This window comes from Somniosus microcephalus, chromosome 11 (genome assembly GCF_052327205.1).
Source record: "Somniosus microcephalus isolate GS21.2 chromosome 11, FLI_Smic_1.0, whole genome shotgun sequence".
Lineage (NCBI taxonomy): Eukaryota > Metazoa > Chordata > Chondrichthyes > Squaliformes > Somniosidae > Somniosus > Somniosus microcephalus.
In genome coordinates this window covers 33053566-33076798 of record NC_140997.1, presented here as the reverse complement: position 1 = coordinate 33076798, position 23233 = coordinate 33053566, and the positions used below count along the sequence as shown (strand labels likewise).

Below are 23233 nucleotides of genomic sequence, written 5' to 3'. Positions count from 1 at the left end.
TCTTCATGTTTATCTAATCTCCTCTTAAATGCCTTGATTAACTTGGGTTATCTTTAAGAATAATGAGATTCTAGCCCACATGGTACCAATAGATGTCTGGAATGTTCCTCGGTGGGACATCAGTGGAACCCCATGGAGAAATGGACAATTACTCTGTTTCTCCAGGGATTCCACAGATCTTCGACTGAAGTTATGGTGGGAGATCAGGGCCATCCCAAGGGCATTCTCCCCCAGAAATCTGATAAAAAGTCATACCAGAAATTTTAACCTATTTTTCTCTTTCAGATGTTGACTTATCTGTGCATTGCCAATACTATGGCTATGGCAACACCGTTTTAGCTGCATGCACTAAATTTATAAGAGAAGACTTTACATTGACTCACACATTACAGGTAAATGTACTTCACGTGTATATTCACTTAACATCTACCACCATTTATTAACCAAGGAATTAATGCACTCCAACTCTGCTTTTCGTCTTACCATTTTACCAACAAACGCACAAAAAGGTTAAAGTACGCATGCATATACTGTGCGAATACGAGTGTTGAGATCACATGCCCAACAATGGTTATCACTCATTTTTATGCAATTAGCCACATTTGGATTCCCAATTAACCACATGTGGCTAGTGACTAACATATTGGACAATACTGATCTATATAATAGTCAAATATTAGTTAGAATATTTGCAGCAAACCACTGACGCAAACACAGAACAAAGCAAGACATATGACTGTACTGAGCTCCTCTCCAACACACAAACCAGTTGTGGTGTGCCATGGCCCCGAGTGAGGTGTGGGAAGTCCGGGACCCTCGGTTTCTTTTTGGGGTCCGAAAAATCAATCCTGCTCCTCTAGGCCCACAGAGAAAAGTTCAAAAAGCTCAATTTTAACTTTGCTTTTCAACCCTCTTGTGGGCCTGCTATTCCTTTGTGCCCGGTGCTACTGGCAAGGCTGGCACCAGGCACCGATTGTGGCTGCCTAGAGTTAAAACAGTCAGATCTAAATGACATCATCAGTCCCCAACGTTGTTACCTGCCTGCTGCGAGGGCCTCGCCGGCTGGCCAGAACAAGCCTGTTAAAATGGCACTCGGCCAGCAAGGATCAGAAGAGCAAGGATTTTAATCCCCACTCGCCCTCATTCTAGCTGAGTGCGGGGGGGGGGGGTTAAAATGGGGGCTCGTTGGGTTAGTATTGCTACAAGTGAAGTGGTGAGTGATCAAAGTTTTGTGTCAGTGAAGGCAATGACCTGGGGAACTTAGAATTTAAAATATCATCAGGTGTTCACAAAGATGAGGAAGATTATTCAGCTCAGCTAGGTGACCCTCCACTGATACCTATAGTCCGGTCCTTTCATCACAACTGAATGTTGAATAATTCCAGAGTCTTTGCCTCCACTACACACCCAGAACATCAGGTACCCATCACACTTAGTGTAAAGCGTGTTCCTGACATAAGTCCTGAAGTTGCCTTTTATTCGTTTTTTTTAATTTGTGTACATTTGTCTTACAGTTCTGGTTTCATTTGAATCACTGCTCAGGATTAACCTTTACTATTCCACTTAATACCTTACATACCTCGATAAGGTGCCCTTTCGTTTGTCTCCTTTCCAAGCTGGAGAGTCTGAGCTTTGCTAAGCCTTCCTCATCACTTAGTCCTCTGACACTGGGGATCAGCTTCACGGCCCTTTTCTACACCATTCTCGGGGCTTATTTTGGACCGAAACTGAATGCACTTCTCAACACGTATCCTGACCACAGACAGCACAATACAGCTTCAGCATGATGGTCTCAGACTTGTACTCTGCTAATGTGACAATATAACTCTGCATCAGTTTGCTTCATGGATTGCTGCTCTGCAATGACTGGACAAGGTCAGCATAGGGTTGACTATGACATCGCCTTCAGCCTCTCCCATAGCCGGTGCAACACATTCATGGAGTGTGCATGCCCCCAATTCTTTCTTCCAAACTTACAGTGACAAGAATGGAATTTTCTTTTATCGCTAAGTTCTGTATCTGCGCAATTGTTAAAAAAATAACACATGCCCCGCCCGCCCCCGCAAATGACTAAGCAAATTTATGCAGTGAAGCGGCTAAGCTATACAAACCAGGGAGGTTTCAGGTTCAATTCTGTGATCTATGCTATGTTAGGTAATCTCAGTAAAATTTGCCTCACTGCCCTGGGTTAGGAAGGGTGAAAACTGGCCCGGGTTCTTACTCCTGATCATTACTCAGGACGGCCTGAACCGGGATCTTGGATTCATGTCATGCTACATGTAACCCCACCTGACGTAGGGTCATCCAGACTCGAGTCGTTGTTGGCTTGTTCTCTCCACACAGATGCGGCCGGACCTGCTGTGATTTCCAGCAAAAAAAATGTTTCTTGTCTGTTTTTTTGTTTTTCATACAGACCCCAGCATCTGCAACATTTGACCCCTTGTGACCCCACCTCATTGTTCTTTGATGTAATGTTTTCCTGACTGACCTGTTTGGACACCATTTACACCTTTGATTGCTGTGATTATCTCTCTGCCGAGGTGTGATAAATGGCAGTTAGAAAGATTACCTGTAAACATCTGACATTATTCTCTGACTATATAAGCTGTGTTTTTATGCATCTCTGCACTTCACCTGACAAAGGAGCAGCGCTCCGAAAGCTTGTGATTTCAAATAAAGCTGTTGGACTATAACCTGGTGTTGTGTGATTTCTTACAATTACCCAGTAACGCCTGCTGGAAGTGTATGTGTATGCTGGGTGTAGACTTGGCTGGGTTGCCTCACTTAAATTAAAGAAAAATGTTCCTACTAAATTGTTTCTAACTGTCAATATTTTTGTGCAGTGTGCTAGATGCTGAGCTGTATCCTACTTCCATGTACTGTACAGTATACAATGATGTTGCATGCAAAGGAACGAATGCCAGGGCTAAGGCCACTCAGCTCTCCTATATAATTAAATGTTTGTACAAGGAGGCACTAATTAATCTATTTCTGATCTATATTATAGCAAAATACTGCGGATGCTGGAAATCTAAAATAATAACAGAAAATGCTGGAAATACTCAGCAGGCCAGGCAGCATCTGTGGAGAGAGAAACAGAGTTAACGTCTCAGGTCTGACGAAGGGCCCCAGACCTGAAACATTAACTCTGTTTCTCTCTCCACAGATGCTGCCTGGCCTGCTGAGTATTTCCAGCATTTTTTGTTGTTATTTCTGATCTATATTAAGTCATTTCACATGTACTGCAATTGAAAGATTCAAAAGAGAAAAATAAGAGAGAATAAGTAAAGCTTCAGAGAGAATGAGCTTGAGGGGAAACAGTGCGAGGGGACAAAGTCAGAGCGAGAGCTGAACGTGGAAAACTGAGAAAGAAATTCAAAAGTGACGTCACTGCAGCGGAATGAGTGGATTGGTGGGTAACAGGTAAATGCTAGTTTTTCAGTGTCTTAGATGTCAGTTTCTAAGATTTTTAAGAGTTCAGTATCAAGTGTTTTAGTGGTCAGGGTCTCAGTGACTTAGAGATCAGTGGGTGGACTACCATGGCAGGCCAGCAGGGACCCGTTGCATGCGCATCCTGTTCTATGTGGGAACTCCAGGACTCTTCATGCATCCTGGAGAACCATGTGTGCAGGAAGTGCCCCCAGTTGCTCGACCTCAAGCTCTGAGTTTCGGAGCTTGCAGTGCATCCAGGAGTCTGAGCGTTTCCTCGAACATACATTCCAGGAGGTGGTCACCCCACAGCTACAGAAGATGCAGGAGGTGAGGGAATAGGTAGGGTAAGAGGAAGACACAGGTAGTGCAGGAATCCCCCAAGCCAGTGACTCTCGCTAACCGGTTTTCAGTTTTGGTAACCTGGGAGGGTGATGACTCCTTGGAGGAATGCAGTAAGAATCAGGGGAAAAAGAAAGAGTAGAAATGCAGTAGTCATAGGGGATTTGATAGTTAGAGGCATAGACATTTCTGTAACCGCAAACATGATTCCCAAATGGTATGTTTCTTCCCTGGTGCCAGGATAAAGGATAGCACTGAGCGGGTGCAGAACATTCTTCAAGGGAAAGGGGAACAGCCAGAAGTCATGGTCCATGTTGGAACTAATGACATAGGTAGAAAAAGTGTTGAGGTCCTTCAGGCAAAGTTTAAGGAGTTAGGAAAAAGATTAAAAAACAGGACTTCAAAGGCAGTAATCTGAGGATTACTCCCAGTGCCACGTGCTAGTGAGTATAGAAACAGGAAGATAGTGCAGGTTATTGCATGGCTGGAGAAGTGGTGCAGGAGTGAGAGTTTCAGATTCCTGGGGCATTGAGACCAACGTTCCCCCTAAGCTGTGCTAGCGCATAGCGGCCACACAGCAAATTTACAGGGACCGCGCACAAAAAAAAATTAAATGGAACATTGGACTGCACTCGCCTGGTTCCATTCTTATCTATCTAATTGCAGCCAGAGAATCACCTGCAATGGCATCTCTTCCCCATTCCTGCACCATTACCTAAGGTGTCCCCCAAGGATCTATCCTTGGCTCCCTCCTATTTCTCATCTACATGCTGCCCTTCAGCGACATCATCCGAAAACACAGCGTCAGTTTCCACACGTACGCTGGCGACACCCAGCTCTACCTCACCAGGATGTTTTTCAGACTGGGAGGTGGTTTGCAATGGTGTTCCCCAAGGGTCAGTTTTGGGTCCATTACTCTTTTCAATTTTTATAAATGACCTAGACTCGGGTGTAGGGAGCAGCATTATAAAGTTTGCAGATGATACAAAACTTGGCAAGGTAGTAGATAGCGAAGAGGGTAGTTGTCGGCTTCAGGATGACATAGATAGAATGGTGAAATGGGCAGAAGCAGGGCAGATGGAGTCCAATGTGGAGAAACATAGAAACATAGAAGATAGGAGCAGGAGTAGGCCAGTCGGCCCTTCGAGCCTGCTCCGCCATTCAATGAGATCATGGCTGATCATCCAAATTCAGTACCCTGTCCCTGCCTTCTCCCCATATCCCTTGATCCCTTTAGCCTCAAGAAATATATCCAACTCTTTCTTGAATATATTTAATGAACTGGCCTCCACGCCCTCTGTGGCAAAGAATTCCACAGGTTCACCACTCTCTGGGTGAAGAAATTCCTCCTCATTTCTGTCCTAAATGGCTTACCCATTATCCTTAGACTATGACCCCTGGTTCTGGACTCCCCAGCCATCATAAACATCCTTCCTGTATCTAGTCTGTCCAGACCTGACAGAATTTGATAGGTTTTGATGAGATCCCCTCTCAATCTTCTAAACTCCAGTGAATACAAGCCCAATCGACACAATCTCTCCTCATACGTCATTCCTGCCATCCCAGGTATCAGCCTGGTGAATCTTCGCTGCACTCCCTCCATGGCAAGAACGTCCTTCCTCAGGTAAGGTGACCAAAACTGCACACAATACTCAAGGTGCGGTCTCGCCAAGGCCCTGTACAACTGTAGCAAGACATCCTTGTTCCTGTACTCGAACCCTCTTGCTACGAAGGCCAACATACCATTTGCCTTCTTAACCGCCTGCTGCACCTGCGTGCTTACCTTCAGCGACTGGTGCACAATAACACCCAGGTCTCTTTGCACTTCCCCTTCTCCCAATCTATTGCCATTCAAATAATAATCTGCCTTCCTGTTTTTGCCACCAAAGTGGATAACCTCACATTTATCCACATTATAGTGCATTTGCCATGTTTCTGCCCAATCGCCCAACCTGTCCAAATCGTACTGGAGTTTCACGACATCCTCCTCACAGCTTACCCTCCCACCCAGCTTTGTGTTGTCTGCAAATTTGGAGATATTACATCCAATTCCCTCGTCCAGATCATTAATATATATTGTGAACAGCTGGGGTCCTAGGACCGATCCTTGCGGTACCCCACTAGTCACTGCCTGCCACTTGGAAAACGACCCGTTTATTCCAACTCTTTGCTTTCTGTCCGCCAACCAGTTCTCTATCCAAGTCACTACCTTGCCCCCAATCCCATGTGCCTTAATTTTGCACGCTAATCTCTTATGTGGGACCTTATCAAAAGCCTTCTGAAAGTCCAAATACACCACATCCACTGGTTCTCCCGTATCTATTTTACCAGTTACATCCTCAAAAAATTCCAGTAGATTAGTCAAGCATGATTTACCTTTTGTAAATCCATGTTGACTTTGTCCGATCCTGTCACTGTTTTCCAAGTGCTCTGCTATTACATCTTTTATAATAGGCTCCAGCATTTTCCCCACTACCGATGTCAGGCTTATATAGAATTCCCCGCTTTTTCTCTACCACCTTTTTTGAATACCCTCCAATCCATGGGTACCGTTCCAGAGTCGATCGAGTTCTGGAAGATGACCAGCAATGCATCTACTATCTCTAGGGCCACTTCCTTAAGTACTCTGGGATGTAGACCATCAGGCCCTGGGGATTTATCAGCCTTCAGTCCCATCAATTTTCCTAACACCATTTCCCTACAAATACTGATTTCTTTCAGTTGCTCCCTTTCATCAGACCCTATGTTCCCCGACATCTCTGGGAGGTTATTTGTGTCCTCCTTTGTGAAGACAGAACCAAAGTATGTATTTAGTTGGTCTGCCATTTCCTTGTTTCCCATTATAAATTCCCGTGATTCTGACTGTAAGGGACCTACGCTTGACTTCACCAATCTTTTTCTCTTCACATATCTATAAAAGCTTTTACAGTCAGTTTTTATGTTCCCTGATAGCTTACTCTCATGTTCTATTTTCCCTTTCTTAATTAATCCCTTTGTCCTCCTTTGTTGACTCCTAAACTGCTCCCAATCCTCAGGATTTTTGCTTTTTCTAGCCAATTTATATGTCCTCTCCTTGGATCTTATGCTATCCCTAATTTCCCTTGTTAGCCATGGTTGAGTCACCTTTTTTGTTTTATTTTTATGCCAAACTGGGATGAACAAATTCTGTAGCTCATCCATTTGGTCTTTGAATGTTTGCCATTGCCTATCCACCGTCAACCCTTTGAGTGACATTCCCCAATCAATCCTATCCAACTCGCTCCTCAGACCATCGTAGTTTCCTTAATTTAAATTGCGGACCCTTGTCTCTGAGTCAACTACTTCATTCTCCATCTTAATGAAGAAGTGTGAAGTACTTTGCGAGGACTAATATGGAAAGAAAATATACTATAAATGGCATGATTTTGAAAAGTGTAGATGAACAGAAAGACCTTGGTGTCAATATACATAAATCTTTAAAGGTGGCACGGCAAGTTAATAAGGTGGCTAAAAAATCATATGAGTTACCTGGGTTTATAAATAGAAGAATAGAATAAAAAGCAAAGAGATCATGCTAGAACTATATAAATCACTGGTTAGGCCTCAGCTGGAGTGTTGTGGACAATTCTGGGCATCACACTTCAGCAAAGATGCAAAGGCCTTAGAAAGGGTACAGAGGAGGATGTTACCAGGGATGAGGGACTTCAGTTATGAGGAGAGGTTGGAAAAGTTAGGACTGCTCTCCTTGGAACAGAGAAAGTTAAGAGGTGAGCTAATAGAGATTTTCAAGATTATGAGAGGTTTTGATAGAGTAGATAGAGAACATTTATTCCCTCTAGCGAGGGGGTCAATAACTAAAGGCCGTAGATACAAAATCATTTGCAAAGATCTAGAGGGGCGATGAGGAGAATTTTTTTCCGGAGTTGTCGGGATCTGGAACGCTCTACCTGAAAAGGTGGTGGAAGCTGATTCCATAAATAATTTTAAAAGGGAGTTGGACAGGTACTTGAGAATGAAGAACTTACAGGGTTACGGACAAAAAGCGGGGGTGTGGGACTGAGCATGACTGCTTTTTCAAACAGCCAGCACAGGCAGAACTGGCCAAATGGCCTCCTTCTGTGCTGTATTTTCTATGATTCTATGACACGATGTGGAAGCCTTTTTGCATACTAAAGATAACACCTTATATGAAATCCATTGTGCAAAAGTATAAACTTGGTATGCTAAATATATTAAAATACATAATGATATATTGAAGTTTATAATTGATTGAAATTTCAGCCCATAATTTTGCAATTTAGATGATTTCCATTTCAGATTGCAATTCATGGAATTTATTAAAAGTTTATTCCCTAATTTTGAATGACGTGTTCAACTTTAACAGCATCATTAGAAGCATTTTAAAGGCATGTTTAATACACTGTGTCTCCACCTTATCAACATACATGAAACTCTGCCACTCGTTCATTTCAAGTGATAGTAAGACAGATTCCAAATGATCTGTGCAGCAAAAATCAACTGAAAATGTTAGTCTAAGTTCTATTGTATAATTGACGATGAATATGTTTGTGCCCATTTTACTAAATGGAGATAATCTGGAAGAGTAAAGTATAAAAATTAAAATTAAATCCATCAATTTCCAGCCTAAACTCAGTTTGGCCAGATGGTGAACATACTTATCTATTATATGTTATTCAATCAAATATTAAAAGAACTGCTCCCCTAATGGCTCTGTGGGTAACTGCACTGACCAGATGTGAATCCTCATCACAACCAGGCCAGCAGTTGGAGTCCTACAATTGGCCTTGGACCTCCTGGCCTACGAAGGGGAGGAGAATCAGCCAGTGTTGCTACTATTCCACCATCCAGTACCCTTGTTGGAAGGTGTAGGTATACAGGTGTTAGGTGATGACTGATTGGGCTTGGCTTTGATGCCCACTGTTGTTAAAAAGTCTGCCGACACTACTGAGCTTAGCGCTCACCAATGAGGCAAGATTCTGGACAGCTGTGCAAGGTACTGTAAGACTGGTGGCACCTGTGGAACTGTATCCAGGCATGCAGCAGCACCATCCTGACAAAGGGAAGAAGCTAAGCACAAAGATCTTAATCAGGCAGTTACAGGTTAGTTCTTATACAGGAAACTCTCTTTTAACCTGCACCTAAATATCCAGAAATCTCTCTTAACCGGCAAAATTCAGGAGTAGGTTCAGGTAAGTTTTACTACATATTAGTGGCCATGTAACCGGGGTTCCTGGATCTGTGGCCGTGTAACCGGGGTTCCTGCACCTGTGGCCGTGCAACAGGGACTCCTGGATCTGTGGCCGTGTAACCGGGACTCCTGCACAAGTGCCATGTAACCGGGACTCCTGCACCTGTGGCTGTGTACGGAGCTCTTGTACCTTGGTAAATATACCTCTCTGTAATCCGGACTTTTTGATCAACCGGCACCACGCTGGTCCCGTCGGTGCCAGATAAAAAAAAAGAGTTTCCTGTACCTTGAAAGTGGGCCTATGCCACTGTGTGCTCGAGGCAGCCTAGAACTCAACAGTACTATGCACTGCCTGGCTGCATCAGTGGGTAGAGTCTGAGATTTCACAACCTCTGTGGAACTGGTTACAGATTCTAGAAAAAAGCAAGTATTTTAAAATGCTGAATTTACTAACATTCAGAAGTGCATTCCTAATATAGGCATATGTGAAGTGGGGAGATGTTTTGTGCCAAAAAATATTCAACTCATGACCTGTTCACATAGCCTAATCATAACAATCGCTTCTGGTTAGGTCAGTCACTGTCAGAAATTCTCCATGTGCAGCATTTTGCATCAGGTTTAAAAGAAAATACTAAGTTGGTTTTATATAGCCTTTCCCTGCAGCCTGTGTCTTGCCCTAGCACCTCATCATCATTAAAATATACTCAATCACCTCAACTTTAGTCAGTCTACCAACATCTGGCCTTTGCTTTTCCTTGAATGAACGAAAGTGAGAATAACACAGGAGTACCAGTGCGATTTGACAGATGGGCACTGAAGTGGCGAGTGCAGGTTGTTGCACAGTAAGTGCATCTTAGTCTTATGGTAATTATATGGACTATATACAACTATCATTAAATGGTGATATATATTAATGTAAATGCAATGTGGACATTGTATCCACAGGGATCATACTTCCTATTCATTTCAAGATAAAAGCACATCTGATTCAAAATTATACAACTGCACTATCAACATAAAATTAAAAACAAGTTGCTTGTGTCCCATTTTACTAAATGGAAGTAATCAGGAAGGTTAAATTTTGATAAGAGTCAAATCTATCATTCTTCAACCTGTCCTTAGTTTGACAGGATGGTGCACACACACACTCTGTTATGTTATTCAATTAAATTTTAATTATCCACATCGGTGCCCCCTACGCCCAGTGAACTTTACATATCACAAGCTGTGGCACAGTGCTGCTAACACTCTTTGTTACACCATGAGAAGAAACATTACACCAGCTCTGGGCCAGTTTTATATGATGAAACTGTAAGATACTAAAATGAACTAAACAGGGCTAACATTAAAATGTGGGAGGGGAATTTAAACTGTTGTGTCACATCTAGTTGTGTTAACAGTTATTTTAGACTAGGTGGTTTGTGTGTCCTCAGGTATCCATCACATGTTTTGTGCAGGCCTCCATCCCTTTATTTCATTGTTCAGTCATCATTACTGTAAAGGGCAGCTTGAATTATGTCACTATTATAGAAAGACAATGTCGCAGGTACTGGAATCCTTGTCTTCTGTTATTGGAAAGATTCATTACCAAACCCTGTGTCATGTTACTGTATCCTGTTACATTGCTCAGTACAATCCTTCTGAATACAATTGGTTAATTGTCAGCTGTCTTATAAGAGACCCTCTGCCCAAATTCCTATCACCAATAACAGTTTTTTTCCATAATCAAAGAATAAGTAAATTGTCAAAACTACAATAAGTAATGCAGAACACAAACAAAATCGCCAACTAAAGAGTGAGCTGTCAGTCTCCTTTTACAATACCAGAATTTTTCTGGCATAACCGCAAATGAAATGCTCATGTGGGTCCCACCAATCCTCAGTATTGGTAGAATACATGTTCCATACTGTTTAGCACTGGACCAAACTACGCACACTCAAAGTACTCTCTGCACAGTGAATAGCTCGGAATTTGCCCAAATATTTGCACCAGCACTCAATTAAAGCAATTATTAGTAAATTAATTTTACAATTTGTTTTGGTAGTGTGATTGGGAGACAATGAAAATGATAACAACAGGATACATTCAGAGCAGTGTTGTCACTTGAGTTGCAATGGCAGGCATGTGAAATTTTCATACTATGTCACCTTGAACTATGAAAAATATCCAGTAGTACATTATAGATTGTGTCTTTCCAAACTTGGACTGGGTCTAACAAGGCTTTTTTTTAAAAAGTTTTATAATGTTCAATGAGGTACTGGGTGGTTCCAAGTTTGTGGTTGCATTGATGTGGGGAAATTCACGGTGACAAACTAAGTGCTACATTAGCAGCATATCGCACAAAATTAAACAGTGTTGTCTTAAGTGTGATTTTTCTGACTGGAGATTGAGACTAATATACTAAATACACCTAATGATAACACAGACTCAAGAACAGACAACAAATCAACTGGATTGGAGGAATCCAAGTTTCTTATCTTCAATTGTTAGGTGCATGCCAAGGAGAATTAGGGAACATCATGAAGTTTAAATCCATGTTCCCATTAATTTTCACAATTCTGGAGTTGCTAATATTAACAGATCTTGGTGTTGTGATGTAGGATCTATCGACTAGTGAGTCAACAGTGTTAAGAACAGTCATTTGCAAACCTCTACGCCCATGAAATTCCAACAGGACAAACCAAAAACAAATATAAATGGGACTAAACTGCTTTGGCTTCTGAGGGAAGGATCCCACACCTTGGGCTGCAGTTTGGACACCCCGGGCATTCCGATTATTCAGGCACTGAGTCCTCACTCCAAACCCTCATCCCACCAGCCCTTCCCCCCCCAACCCCATCATTCCGCAGCCCCTTCCCCCCACCCCATCACTCCACCCCTTCCCACCACCCCATCACACCAGCCCCTTCCCCCCAACCCCATCACACCAGCCCCTTCCCCCAACCCCATCACTCCACCCCTTCCCCCCACACCATCACACCAGCCCCTTCCCCCCAACCCCATCACACCAGCCCCTACCCCCAACCCCATCACACCAGCCCTTCCCCCCAACCCCATCACACCAGCCCTTCCCCCAACCCCATCACACCAGCCCCTTCCCCTCAACCCCATCACACCAGCTCTTCCCCCCAACCCCATCACTCCCCAGCCTCTTCCCCCAACCCCATCTCTCCCCAGCCCCTTTCCCCCAACCCCATCACTCCCCAGCCCCTTCCCTCAACCCCATCTCTCCCCAGCCCCTTCTCCCAACCCCATCACTCCCCAGCACCTTCCCCCCAACCCCAGCTCTCACCAGCCCCTTCCCCCGACCCCATCACTCCCCAGCCCCTTCCCCCCACCCCATCTCTCCCCAGCCCCTTCCCCCCAACCCCATCTCTCCCCAGCCCCTTCCCCCCAAACCCCATCACTCCCCAGCCCCTTCCCCCCCACCCCATCTCTCCCCAGCCCCTTCCCCCAACCCCATCTCTCCCCAGCCCCTTCTCCCAACCCCATCTCTCCCCAGCCCCTTCCCCCCAACCCCATCACTCCACAGCCCCTTTCCCCCCAACCCCATCTCTCCCCAGCCCCTTCTCCCAACCCCATCTCTCCCCAGCCCATTCCCCCCACCCCATCACTCCCCAGCCCCTTCCCCCCACCCCATCACTCCCCAGCCCCTTCCCCCAGCCCCATCACTCCCCAGCCCCTTCCCCCAACCCCATCACTCCCCAGCCCCTTCCCCCAATCCCATCACTCCCCAGCCTCTTCCCCGAACCCCATCTCTCCCCAGCCCCTTCCCCTCAACCCCATCACAGCAGCCCTTCCCCCAACCCCATCACACCAGCCCTTCCCCCAAACCCATCACACCAGCCTTTCCCCCCACCCTCATCCCACCAGCCCCTTTCCCCCGACCCCATCATTCCCCAGCCCCTTCTCCCAACCCCATCTCTCCAAAGCCACTTCCCCCAACCCCATCTCTCCCCAGCCCCTTCCCCCAACCCCATCACTCCCCAGCCCCTTCCCCCAAACCCATCACTCCCCAGCCCCTTCCCCCAACCCCATCTCTCCTCAGCCCCTTCTCCCAACCCGATCACTCCCAAGCCCCTTCCCCCAACCCCATCTCTCCCCAGCCCCTTCCCCCCAACCCCATCTCTCCCCAGCCCCTTCCCCCAACCCCATCTCTCCCCAGCCCCTCCCCCCCACCCCATCACTCCCCAGCCCCACCCCCAACCCCATCACTCCCCAGCCCCTTCCCCCCAACCCCATCACTCCCCAGCCCCTTCCCCCGAACCCCATCACTCCCCAGCCCCTTCCCCAACCCCATCACTCCCCAGCCCATTTCCCCCAACCCCATCTCTCCCCAGCCCCTTCCCCCAACCCCATCACTCCCCAGCCCCTTCCCCCAACCCCATCTCTCCCCAGCCCCTTCCCCCAACCCATCACTCCCCAGCCCCTTCCCCCCCAAGCCCATCTCTCCCCAGCCCCTTCCCCCCAACCCCATCACTCCCCAGCCCCTTCCCCCCAACCCCATCTCTCCCCAGCCCCTTCCCCCCAACCCCATCACGCCCCAGCCCCTTCCCCCAACCCCATCACTCCCCAGCCCCTTCCCCCAACCCATCACTCCCCAGCCCCTTCCCCCCAAGCCCATCTCTCCCCAGCCCCTTCCCCCAACCCATCACTCCCCAGCCCCTTCCCCCCAAGCCCATCTCTCCCCAGCCCCTTCCCCCCAACCCCATCACTCCCCAGCCCCTTCCCCCCAACCCCATCTCTCCCCAGCCCCTTCCCCCCAACCCCATCACGCCCCAGCCCCTTCCCCCAACCCCATCACTCCCCAGCCCCTTCCCCCAACCCCATCACTCCCCAGCCCCTTCCCCCCACCCCATCACTCCCCAGCCCCATCCCCAACCCCATCACTCCCCAGCCCCTTCCCCCCAACCCCATCACTCCCCAGCCCCTTCCCCCCAACCCCATCACTCCCCAGCCCCTTCCCCAACCCCATCACTCCCCAGCCCCTTCCCCCAACCCCATCTCTCCCCAGCCCCTTCCCCCAACCCCATCACTCCCCAGCACCTTCCCCCAACCCCATCACTCCCCAGCCCCCTTCCCCCAACCCCATCACTCCATAGCCCCTTCCCCCAACCCCATCTCTCCCCAGCCCCTTCCCCCAACCCCATCTCTCCCCAGCCCCTTCCCCAACCCCATCTCTCCCCAGCCCCTTCCCCAACCCTATCTCTCCCCAGCCCCTTCCCCCCAACCCCATCTCTCCCCAGCCCCTTCCCCCCAACCCCATCTCTCCCCAGCCCCTTCCCCAACCCCATCACTCCCCACCCACTTCCCCAACCCCATCACTCCATAGCCCCTTCCCCCAACCCCATCTCTCCCCAGCCCCTTCCCCCAACCCCATCTCTCCCCAGCCCCTTCCCCAACCCCATCTCTCCCCAGCCCCTTCCCCAACCCTATCTCTCCCCAGCCCCTTCCCCCCAAACCCCATCTCTCCCCAGCCCCTTCCCCCCAACTCCATCTCTCCCCAGCCCCTTCCCCCAACCCCATCACTCCCCACCCACTTCCCCAACCCCATCACTCCCCAGCCCCTTCCCCCAACCCCATCTCTCCCCAGCCCCTTCCCACCAACCCCATCTCTCCCCAGCCCCTTCCCCCAACCCCATCTCTCCCCAGCCCCCAATCCCATCACTCCCCAGCCCCTTCCCCCAACCCCATCTCTCCCCAGCCCCTTCCCCCAACCCCATCTCTCCCCAGCCCCTTCCCCCAACCCCATCTCTCCCCAGCCCCTTCCCCCAACCCCATCTCTCCCCAGCCCCTTCCCCCCAACCCCATCACTCCCCAGCCCCTTCCCCCCAACCCCATCACTCCCCAGCCCCTTCCCCCCAACCCCATCACTCCCCAGCCCCTTCCCCAACCCCATCACTCCCCAGCACCTTCCCCCAACCCCATCACTCCCCAGCCCCCTTCCCCCAACCCCATCTCTCCCCAGCCCCTTCCCCCAACCCCATCACTCCCCAGCCCCTTCCCCCAACCCCATCTCTCCCCAGCCCCTTCCCCCCAAACCCCAACACTCCCCAGCCCCTTCCCCCCAAACCCATCACTCCCCAGCCCCTTCCCCGAACCCCATCACTCCCCAGCCCCTTCCCCCAACCCCATCTCTCCCCAGCCCCTTCCCCCCAAACCCCAACACTCCCCAGCCCCTTCCCCCCAAACCCATCACTCCCCAGCCCCTTCCCCGAACCCCATCACTCCCCAGCCCCTTCCCCCAACCCCATCACTCCCCAGCCCCTTCCCCATCTCTCCCCAGCCACTTCCCCCAACCCCATCACTCCCCAGCCCCTTCCCCCCACCCCATCACTCCATAGCCCCTTCCCCCAACCCCATCTCTCCCCAGCCCCTTCCCCCAACCCCATCTCTCCCCAGCCCCTTCCCCAACCCCATCTCTCCCCAGCCCCTTCCCCAACCCTATCTCTCCCCAGCCCCTTCCCCCCAACCCCATCTCTCACCAGCCCCTTCCCCCCAACCCCATCTCTCCCCAGCCCCTTCCCCCAACCCCATCACTCCCCACCCACTTCCCCAACCCCATCACTCCATAGCCCCTTCCCCCAACCCCATCTCTCCCCAGCCCCTTCCCCCAACCCCATCTCTCCCCAGCCCCTTCCCCAACCCCATCTCTCCCCAGCCCCTTCCCCAACCCTATCTCTCCCCAGCCCCTTCCCCCCAACCCCATCTCTCCCCAGCCCCTTCCCCCCAACCCCATCTCTCCCCAGCCCCTTCCCCCAACCCCATCACTCCCCACCCACTTCCCCAACCCCATCTCTCCCCAGCCCCTTCCCACCAACCCCATCTCTCCCCAGCCCCTTCCCCCAACCCCATCTCTCCCCAGCCCCCAATCCCATCACTCCCCAGCCCCTTCCCCCAACCCCATCTCTCCCCAGCCCCTTCCCCAACCCCATCTCTCCCCAGCCCCTTCCCCCAACCCCATCTCTCCCCAGCCCCTTCCCCCAACCCCATCTCTCCCCAGCCCCTTCCCCCAACCCCATCTCTCCCCAGCCCCTTCCCCCCAACCCCATCTCTCCCCAGCCCCTTCCCCCAACCCCATCACTCCCCAGCCCCTTCCCCCCAACCCCATCACTCCCCAGCCCCGTCCCCCAACCCCATCGCTCCCCAGCCCCTTCCCCCAACCCCATCACTCCCCAGCCCCTTCCCCCAACCCCATCACTCCCCAGCCCCTTCCCCACCCCATCACTCCCCAGCCCCTTCCCCCAACCCCATCTCTCCCCAGCCCCTTCCCCAACCCCATCACTCCACCCCTTCCCCCACCCCATCACACCAGCCCCTTCCCCCAACCCCATCACTTTAGCCCCTCCTCCCACCCCATCACTCCACCCCTTCCCCACACCCCATCACTCCAGCCCTTCCCCATCACTCCACCCATTCCCCCATCACTCCACCCCTTTCCCCCACCCCATCACTCCAGCCCCCTCCACCCATCACTCCACCCCTTTCCTCCATCCCTCCAGCCCTTTCCCCCACCCTATCACTCCAGCCCTTTCCCCCACCCCATCCCGCCAGCCCCTTCCCCCCACCCCCCCACCACATCACAAATTGATGCCATGGACACACATCCACTAAAGCCATGGAAGTGGATGCCATGGTGCATAGCCACTCGATTATCATGGAAACTGGAGAAATTGGATGGAATACAACACCTGTTAGTCCGTTAACTCATGGAGACATTTAACTATTCGCAAGTAACTCCACTGCATGATCACATGTGCAAAAGGCAACTGCACGTGTCCTGCCATGTTAATAAAGAGACTGGACCGGTAGAATCCATTCTTCTCAAAATGCTCACAAAGTATATCCACTGAGAAGCTGAGTCACACACTCCAAGACGGTTTGTTTTGATCCCCAGTCCATGCAGAATTGGTTAACGTCAGCCAGGGCGAAAGTATGGATGTTACAATTGACCTCAGTGCCTTTGTATTAGGAGTGAAAATCAGCTCGGGCTCCTGTTCCTGATCACTATCTAGTCATTCCAGTTGGAAATCCGCTGTCATCATCTAGGGACAGGAATGGGTTGCCATAGCTTAATAGCCTACTGACCCTATCGAGACATACACGTGAATAATGCTCACTTGGATATGGTGCCAGAGGGTAACATGCGCCAATGGAACCATACCCAACCATGAAATAAAAATGTTTAGAAGAGGGAGAGAGAGAGAGAGAGAGAGAAAGAAAATTGGTGGGTGGGGGGCGGGCGGGGGGAATTGATGGGAAAACCAAAAAAAAATCCAATTGAGCTTAATCAGAGTCACTTGAAACAACCCAGAAAGTATTTCTGTTGGTCGTGTGACTTTACTATGAACTAGTTATAGTTCCAAGCTATGGTATGGTTTTAAGCCTTGGAGAAACTTTCTGCATTACAGCAAAACTAACACCCTATTCGGGTTCTTCCTTATCACTATTCTAACCGTCCTCCCCACAAAAGTATAATGGGCATAAAAAGAATGAAATGATGTTGGAATTGCACTGTTTGAGATGGTTTAATTGATCATTCAGCACTCAGAGTACTCACCCAATTCAAGGAGGCTATTGCAGAGAAGCAGCATTGCTGGAATGCATAATCACAACTGCGACCCTGGAATAAGTCCAGTTATAGATACATATGCATGATTATACTGCTTACCCACGCTGTTTCATATTGTTAAATTATCCTCCAGCAGGACAGCTGCCAAGATTTAGATTGCCGTTTCTAATATCACTGATAATTCAGATAATTTCTATTTACACAATTGGAACTTCAGATTATTAAAAGATTACGGTAGCAAAAATTATATATGTAACAAACATTTTGGGGAAAGCAGAATTTAACCCTATTATCTTCTGAATGCTGTAAACTTCTACCTCAGTCTGGGATGCTCTCTTTATGAAATTTGATGTTTGAGCATCGACACATGATATACAGGCGTGTAGCAAATTTAATAAAATAAAAATTGTGGCAAAACACAAGAGATCAAACAGTAAACTCCAAACCTGATCTCATAGCAACTAGCCTTTAGTAATGGGAGCCTCTCAATTAAGGACGAGTGAAATTACTGCCCATAAAATAAAATCTGGATCAAATCCAAACTGTTTAAATTGCCATTTTCTCCTCCAGTTTAGTGACAAACCATGCGAGCACTTTTCTCAGCTTTAAATGTCTTTAATTAAGATAAACCTTACAAAGCTCAGTTTTAATTTTGATCTCGGAAGCGGCATGATTCCCCTGACTGAGAGTGCCTGATTTGGACTGCCGTTGAAAGCCAAGTACTCTTTTGTATAGTATTTTTTGAATAGTCAGCTAAAGAGCGACACCGGCAGAGGCCGGGGAGCAGGTTGTCCACCCTCTTGATGGAAGAATCCAAAGTGGCAAGAGAAGATCCAAAAGAACAAGTGAGGTACTAAATTTAGAATGGGAGAAAAGGAAAATGGATAAATGTTCCTTGTTCATATCTAGCCTGAGACAACACAGCCTTTGATTGGAAAACATTTATAGCTAACAGCGCCTATGCTCTAGGAATGAGCAGATTGCCACAATGTGAAAGGAGCACCCTCCTCCATATCCTTTACATACCATGAGCTCCATTACCATTGTGTAACTGGAAAGTGCAAGAAAATATAATTAAGAATGGGCGTACTGAATCATGAAAAGTTAATACACGCAAGTATCTGAATAGCATGATTAACTGGCAGTTTTCATCACTATTTATATTTGTTATTAACTGCTAGACTCTGAGCTAATTTAGATGATAAGAACATATTACATACAATTGGTTTTCATTTAATGCAAATAAATTTTTACTGTACTGTGCATAAGTGCATAGAGGACAGGCCCACAAGTCAACATCATATGATATTCATCATGTTCATGACCTGATTTGACAACTCACAAACAACTTAAAAACATCATGATCAATTTAACAAGGGAGGGAATGAATTTTAACTTTTTATCTAAAGCTTTGCAAAACGTACATGGAAATTGAATATAAATCAACATTAAAACCAGCAAAGCATTAATCTGGGCTGTGGCAATTTTAATATTAAGCCAAGAAAAAAAGATGAAGGGGAAAAGGAGACACAAGTATTACATAGAATGTACAGCACAGAAACAGGCCATTCGGCCCAACTGGTCCATGTCGGCATTTCCACAAGAGCCTCCTCCCATCCTACCTCATCTAACCCTATCAACATATTCCTCTATTCACTAACTTGATCGAGTTCTTTGATTAAATAATGGAGAGGGTTGATGATGGTAGTGCAGTTGATGTTGTGTATATGGACTTTCAAAAGGCATTTGATAAAGGACCACATAATAGGCTTGTTAGCAAAACTGAAGCCCATGGGAATAAAGGGGCAATGGCGGCATGGATAAGAAATTGGTTAAGGGACAGAAAGCAGAGAGTAGTTGGTGAACGGTTGTTTTTCAGACTGGAGGGAAGTGTACAGTGGTGTCCCCCAGGGGTCGGTATTGGGACCACTGCTCTTTCTGATATATAAATAAATGACCAGGACTTGGGTATACAGGGCATAATTTCAAAGTTTGCAGATGACACGAAACACGGAAATATAGTAAACAGTGAGGAGGATAGCAACAGATTTTAGGAGGACATAGACAGACTGGTGAACTGGGCAGACACATGGCAGATGAAATATAATGCCGAGAAGTGTGAAGTGATTAATTTTGGTAGGAAGATTGACGAGAGGCAATATAAACTAAATGGTACAATTTTAAAGGGAGTGCAGGAACAGAGACACCTGGGGTGAACATACACAAATCTTTGAAGGTAGCAGGACAAGTCGAGAAGGCTGTTAAAAAGGCATACGGGACCCTTGACTTTATAAATAGAGGCGTAGAGTACAAGAGCAAGGAAGTTATACTAAACCTTTATAAAACACAGGTTAGGCCCCAGCTGGAGCATTGTGGTCAATTCTGGACATCAATTCAATGATGTCAAGGTCTTAGGCTGGGTGCAGAGAATATTTACTAGAATGATACCAGAGATGAAGAACAGTTATGTGGACAGACTGGAGAAGTTGGGGTTGTTCTCCTTACAGCAGAGAAGGTTAAAAGGAGATTTGATCGAGGTGTTCAAAATCATGAAGGGTTTGGATAGAGTAAATAAGGAGAAATTGTTTCCAGTGGCAGAAGGGTCACTAACCAGAGGACACAGATTTAAAGTAATTGGTAAATAAACAAGAGGCGGCATGAGGAAAAAAAAATTATGCAGTAAGTTGTGATCTGGAATGCACTGCCTGAAAGGGTGGTGGAAGCAGGTTTAATAATAACTTTCAAAAGGGAATTGAATAAGTACTTGAAAGGGAAAAAGTTACAGGGCTATGGGGAATGAGCAGGGGGGTGGGACTAATTGGATAACTCTTTCAAAGAGCTGGCACAGGCACGATGGGCCGAAAAGCCTCCTTCTCTATTTTTCTCCCTCATATTTATCTAGGCTCCCCTTACATATTATTCACCTCAACTGCTCCTTGTGCAGCAAGTTCCACATTCCAACCATTCTCTGGGTAAAGAAGTTTCTCCTGAATTCCCTATTGGATTTATTAGTGACTATCTTATATTGATGGCTCTAATTTTGGTCTCCCCCCGGTATAGTTAAGAGGCTGGAATGCCCCAGTCTCTTGATAACTTGCTTTCCCAATCAATATTCTTTAAGGAAGACAACTATGCTTACATTTTAAATCAGTTGGATAATGCAGGATAAATGTTCTTTTCCCACTTCACTCACACCAGACATGGAACTAATGGCGATGTAGTTGTGCTATCAGTTAAGTCAGCACATATACAAATACCATGATGTCATAGCATTGCATGCTGAAATACTTTCCTCCTGCTGACTTTTCTTGAGGAAAGGTTGCCAAGTATGCTAATGTGATTCTTTCCCATTCATCATCAGTGAAAACAAGTGGTGTAAAAACTATTCAACAAAAAGGCAACAGTGAGTAACATAACTGCTACATTAATTGTCTTGCCTACACTGAAAACTTGTATCTGCATTTTATCCCCATCAGTTTATAAGCAGCATGTCATGCTATTGTACTGAACCCACACACGATATTGAAACAATAATGTATGCACTTGGGTGCTGTGCCAGGGAGCCGAGGAGTGGCCGACCACAGTCTTGTTCCATCAATTGGCTGATCTATCCTCCGGTTTCCACAACAGTACCTGTTTATTATTGTTCGCTCAGGCGTTCTTCACAAAGTTGAAAAACCATAGCAGTTATGTTTTTCCCGTGTTTAGAAACGGCGCCAGCAACACACCGGGCTGCTAAGGCACTTATGGCCGGCCTCCTGAGGTCTGCCCTAAATCGGGTTTAGATAGCCTCAGTTGAGTTTGAAAGGATGATGAAGCACCAATCAGAATGTAAGACTGTCCACCGCTCGCACCAGATCCATACTACACCTGTTGCTGCGGCGTTCAACCCATTTTAAAACCATTGGAAAGTATACGCATAGGAAATAAATATGTTATCAAAAAAGTAGTACATATTTTCACATGGTTAGTGATCTTCTAACTATAAAATAATGTTTATATGTCAAACAGCGTGTATTATGAAAAGTTGAAGGAATTAAATTAATAGGAATCAGACCCAATGATCGTCAATATCAAATGACATGAAGTTCGAACACAGTTCTCCACTCCCAACCTACCTGCCAACTGGGGTCTGCGTGCCTGTAATAGCAGAAATTATCGGTGATCCAATTGTAGATGGCAGACAAGGTGATTTTGCTCTTCTTGCTTGCTTGCATTGCCATACAGATGAGAGTGGCATAGGAGTAGGGTGGTTTCACATGGGGGTTGGTCTTGTAATCTACGTCCTCCACCGGGCTCTGGGAAGGAGGGTGGGACTGCATCGAGGTCTTGGTGCCGGTGGCTGCCGAGGTGGGTTTGCCCAGGCTGAGTGGCATGCCGGTGGCAGCCGTGTCCCCGGCTGGAGGGGAGGCGGGGGCATCCGTGCCCGGGAAATGCTGCTTATAGTGATGGTGGGCGGTGGGGGGCTTCTCCAGATTCGCACTCAGGATGGAGAAGTCCTGCAGCCACTGGAGGCTCGTCAAGCTGTCGTCCAGGTTCACGGCCCCGTTCACGTTCTCCTGGTCCTCCGGATGAAGCATCATCCAGTTCTCCTGAAATTTAGTGGCGATTTCTGGCGTGGTCAGAACAGGCATCGTTTACAGTCAGGTTCTGAACTGGCAACGAGTGATTTCACTCACTCCCTCTTTCTAACTGTGAAATCGAAAGGATTAGCAAGCTTTAGTAATTATGTGACACTGAAAAGAAAAATAATTCAGAATTGTAAACATGCAAAAGGGAAATGCTGGATTCAGACTGCAGCGAGCCTGTGTAAATCAGAACTGTATAAATAGTACAGCCTGCTAAACTTTGGAGCAAAATTCGCTTTTGACTATTGCGAGGCAATGGACTTGAGTTTCATGCTTCATCGTTATTTTAATACATTGAATATTTTATATAAGCAAGGATAAGAGAGACAGCGAGGAAAACTGCCTCCAACTGCAGCGCGGTAAGGAACTAGTCAGGATTATAGCAAAATAATTAACATTTCATGTCTTTAACAATCATTCGTGAGCTTTATAAGCCCTTCCCTTAACATTTGCTCAAATATTCAGAATTTATAAAACGCAAAGACACATTCCCACTAAACATACTGGAGTTTGGGTTCCAGAATAAGTTGTTATTTTTACGGACAGCCTGTTGCGTTTAGAGCGAGTGTTCCCTGTCTCACCTGACGCTGTTTTCTTTCAGCAATGCTCTGAAATCCTTGAGTAACTGCAACAAAAATTCCCCAAAAATGAAGATCTGCGAGTTCAAAGTAAATGTCCTTCAATTTGTTAAAATGCCTAGCAGGGAGTTGGCAGCGAATCCGTTGTTGCAGAGAGAAAAAAATGCCTCCTTGAGTCCTAATGGTTTGATCAAACGGGTTTACATTTGCACAGCTTGCGAGCGTATAAAACCAGGGTGGGTAGAGTGTCACCTCTCCCTTCACACGGCTGCTCAAGCACTTTATACGCCTTTAAACAGATCGCAGGCAGCTGATTGGCCGCCGGTTTCCAGGTTTCACCTTTCCCTACTCCCAATGACGCGAGACAGAGCAGCAAGCCACCGAGCAATTCAGGGAGCGTCTGCAAAGTGCACACTTCCAATCAAAGAACTGTGTCTGCCATCCTCCCTAAAAGTACATATCCCGGTCCTTCAAATGAACTGCCCCCTGGCAACCT

General features: G+C 47.5%; 1 protein-coding gene across 1 annotated transcript in view; it reads right to left on the bottom strand.

Moving 5' to 3' along the window:
• The window catches only part of foxj1b (forkhead box J1b), a 32522-nt gene extending 9513 nt beyond the window's left edge, over positions 1 to 23009 (bottom strand). Inside the window, exons 1-2 of the mRNA XM_086000456.1 lie at positions 22741 to 23009; positions 21650 to 22223 (exon numbers count right to left, since the gene is read on the bottom strand). Of these exons, the coding sequence (XP_085856582.1) occupies positions 21650 to 22165 (516 nt within the window). The 5' untranslated portion in view covers positions 22166 to 22223; positions 22741 to 23009. The remainder of the gene's footprint in view (positions 1 to 21649; positions 22224 to 22740) is intronic.
• Positions 23010 to 23233: the final 224 nt, after the last annotated feature.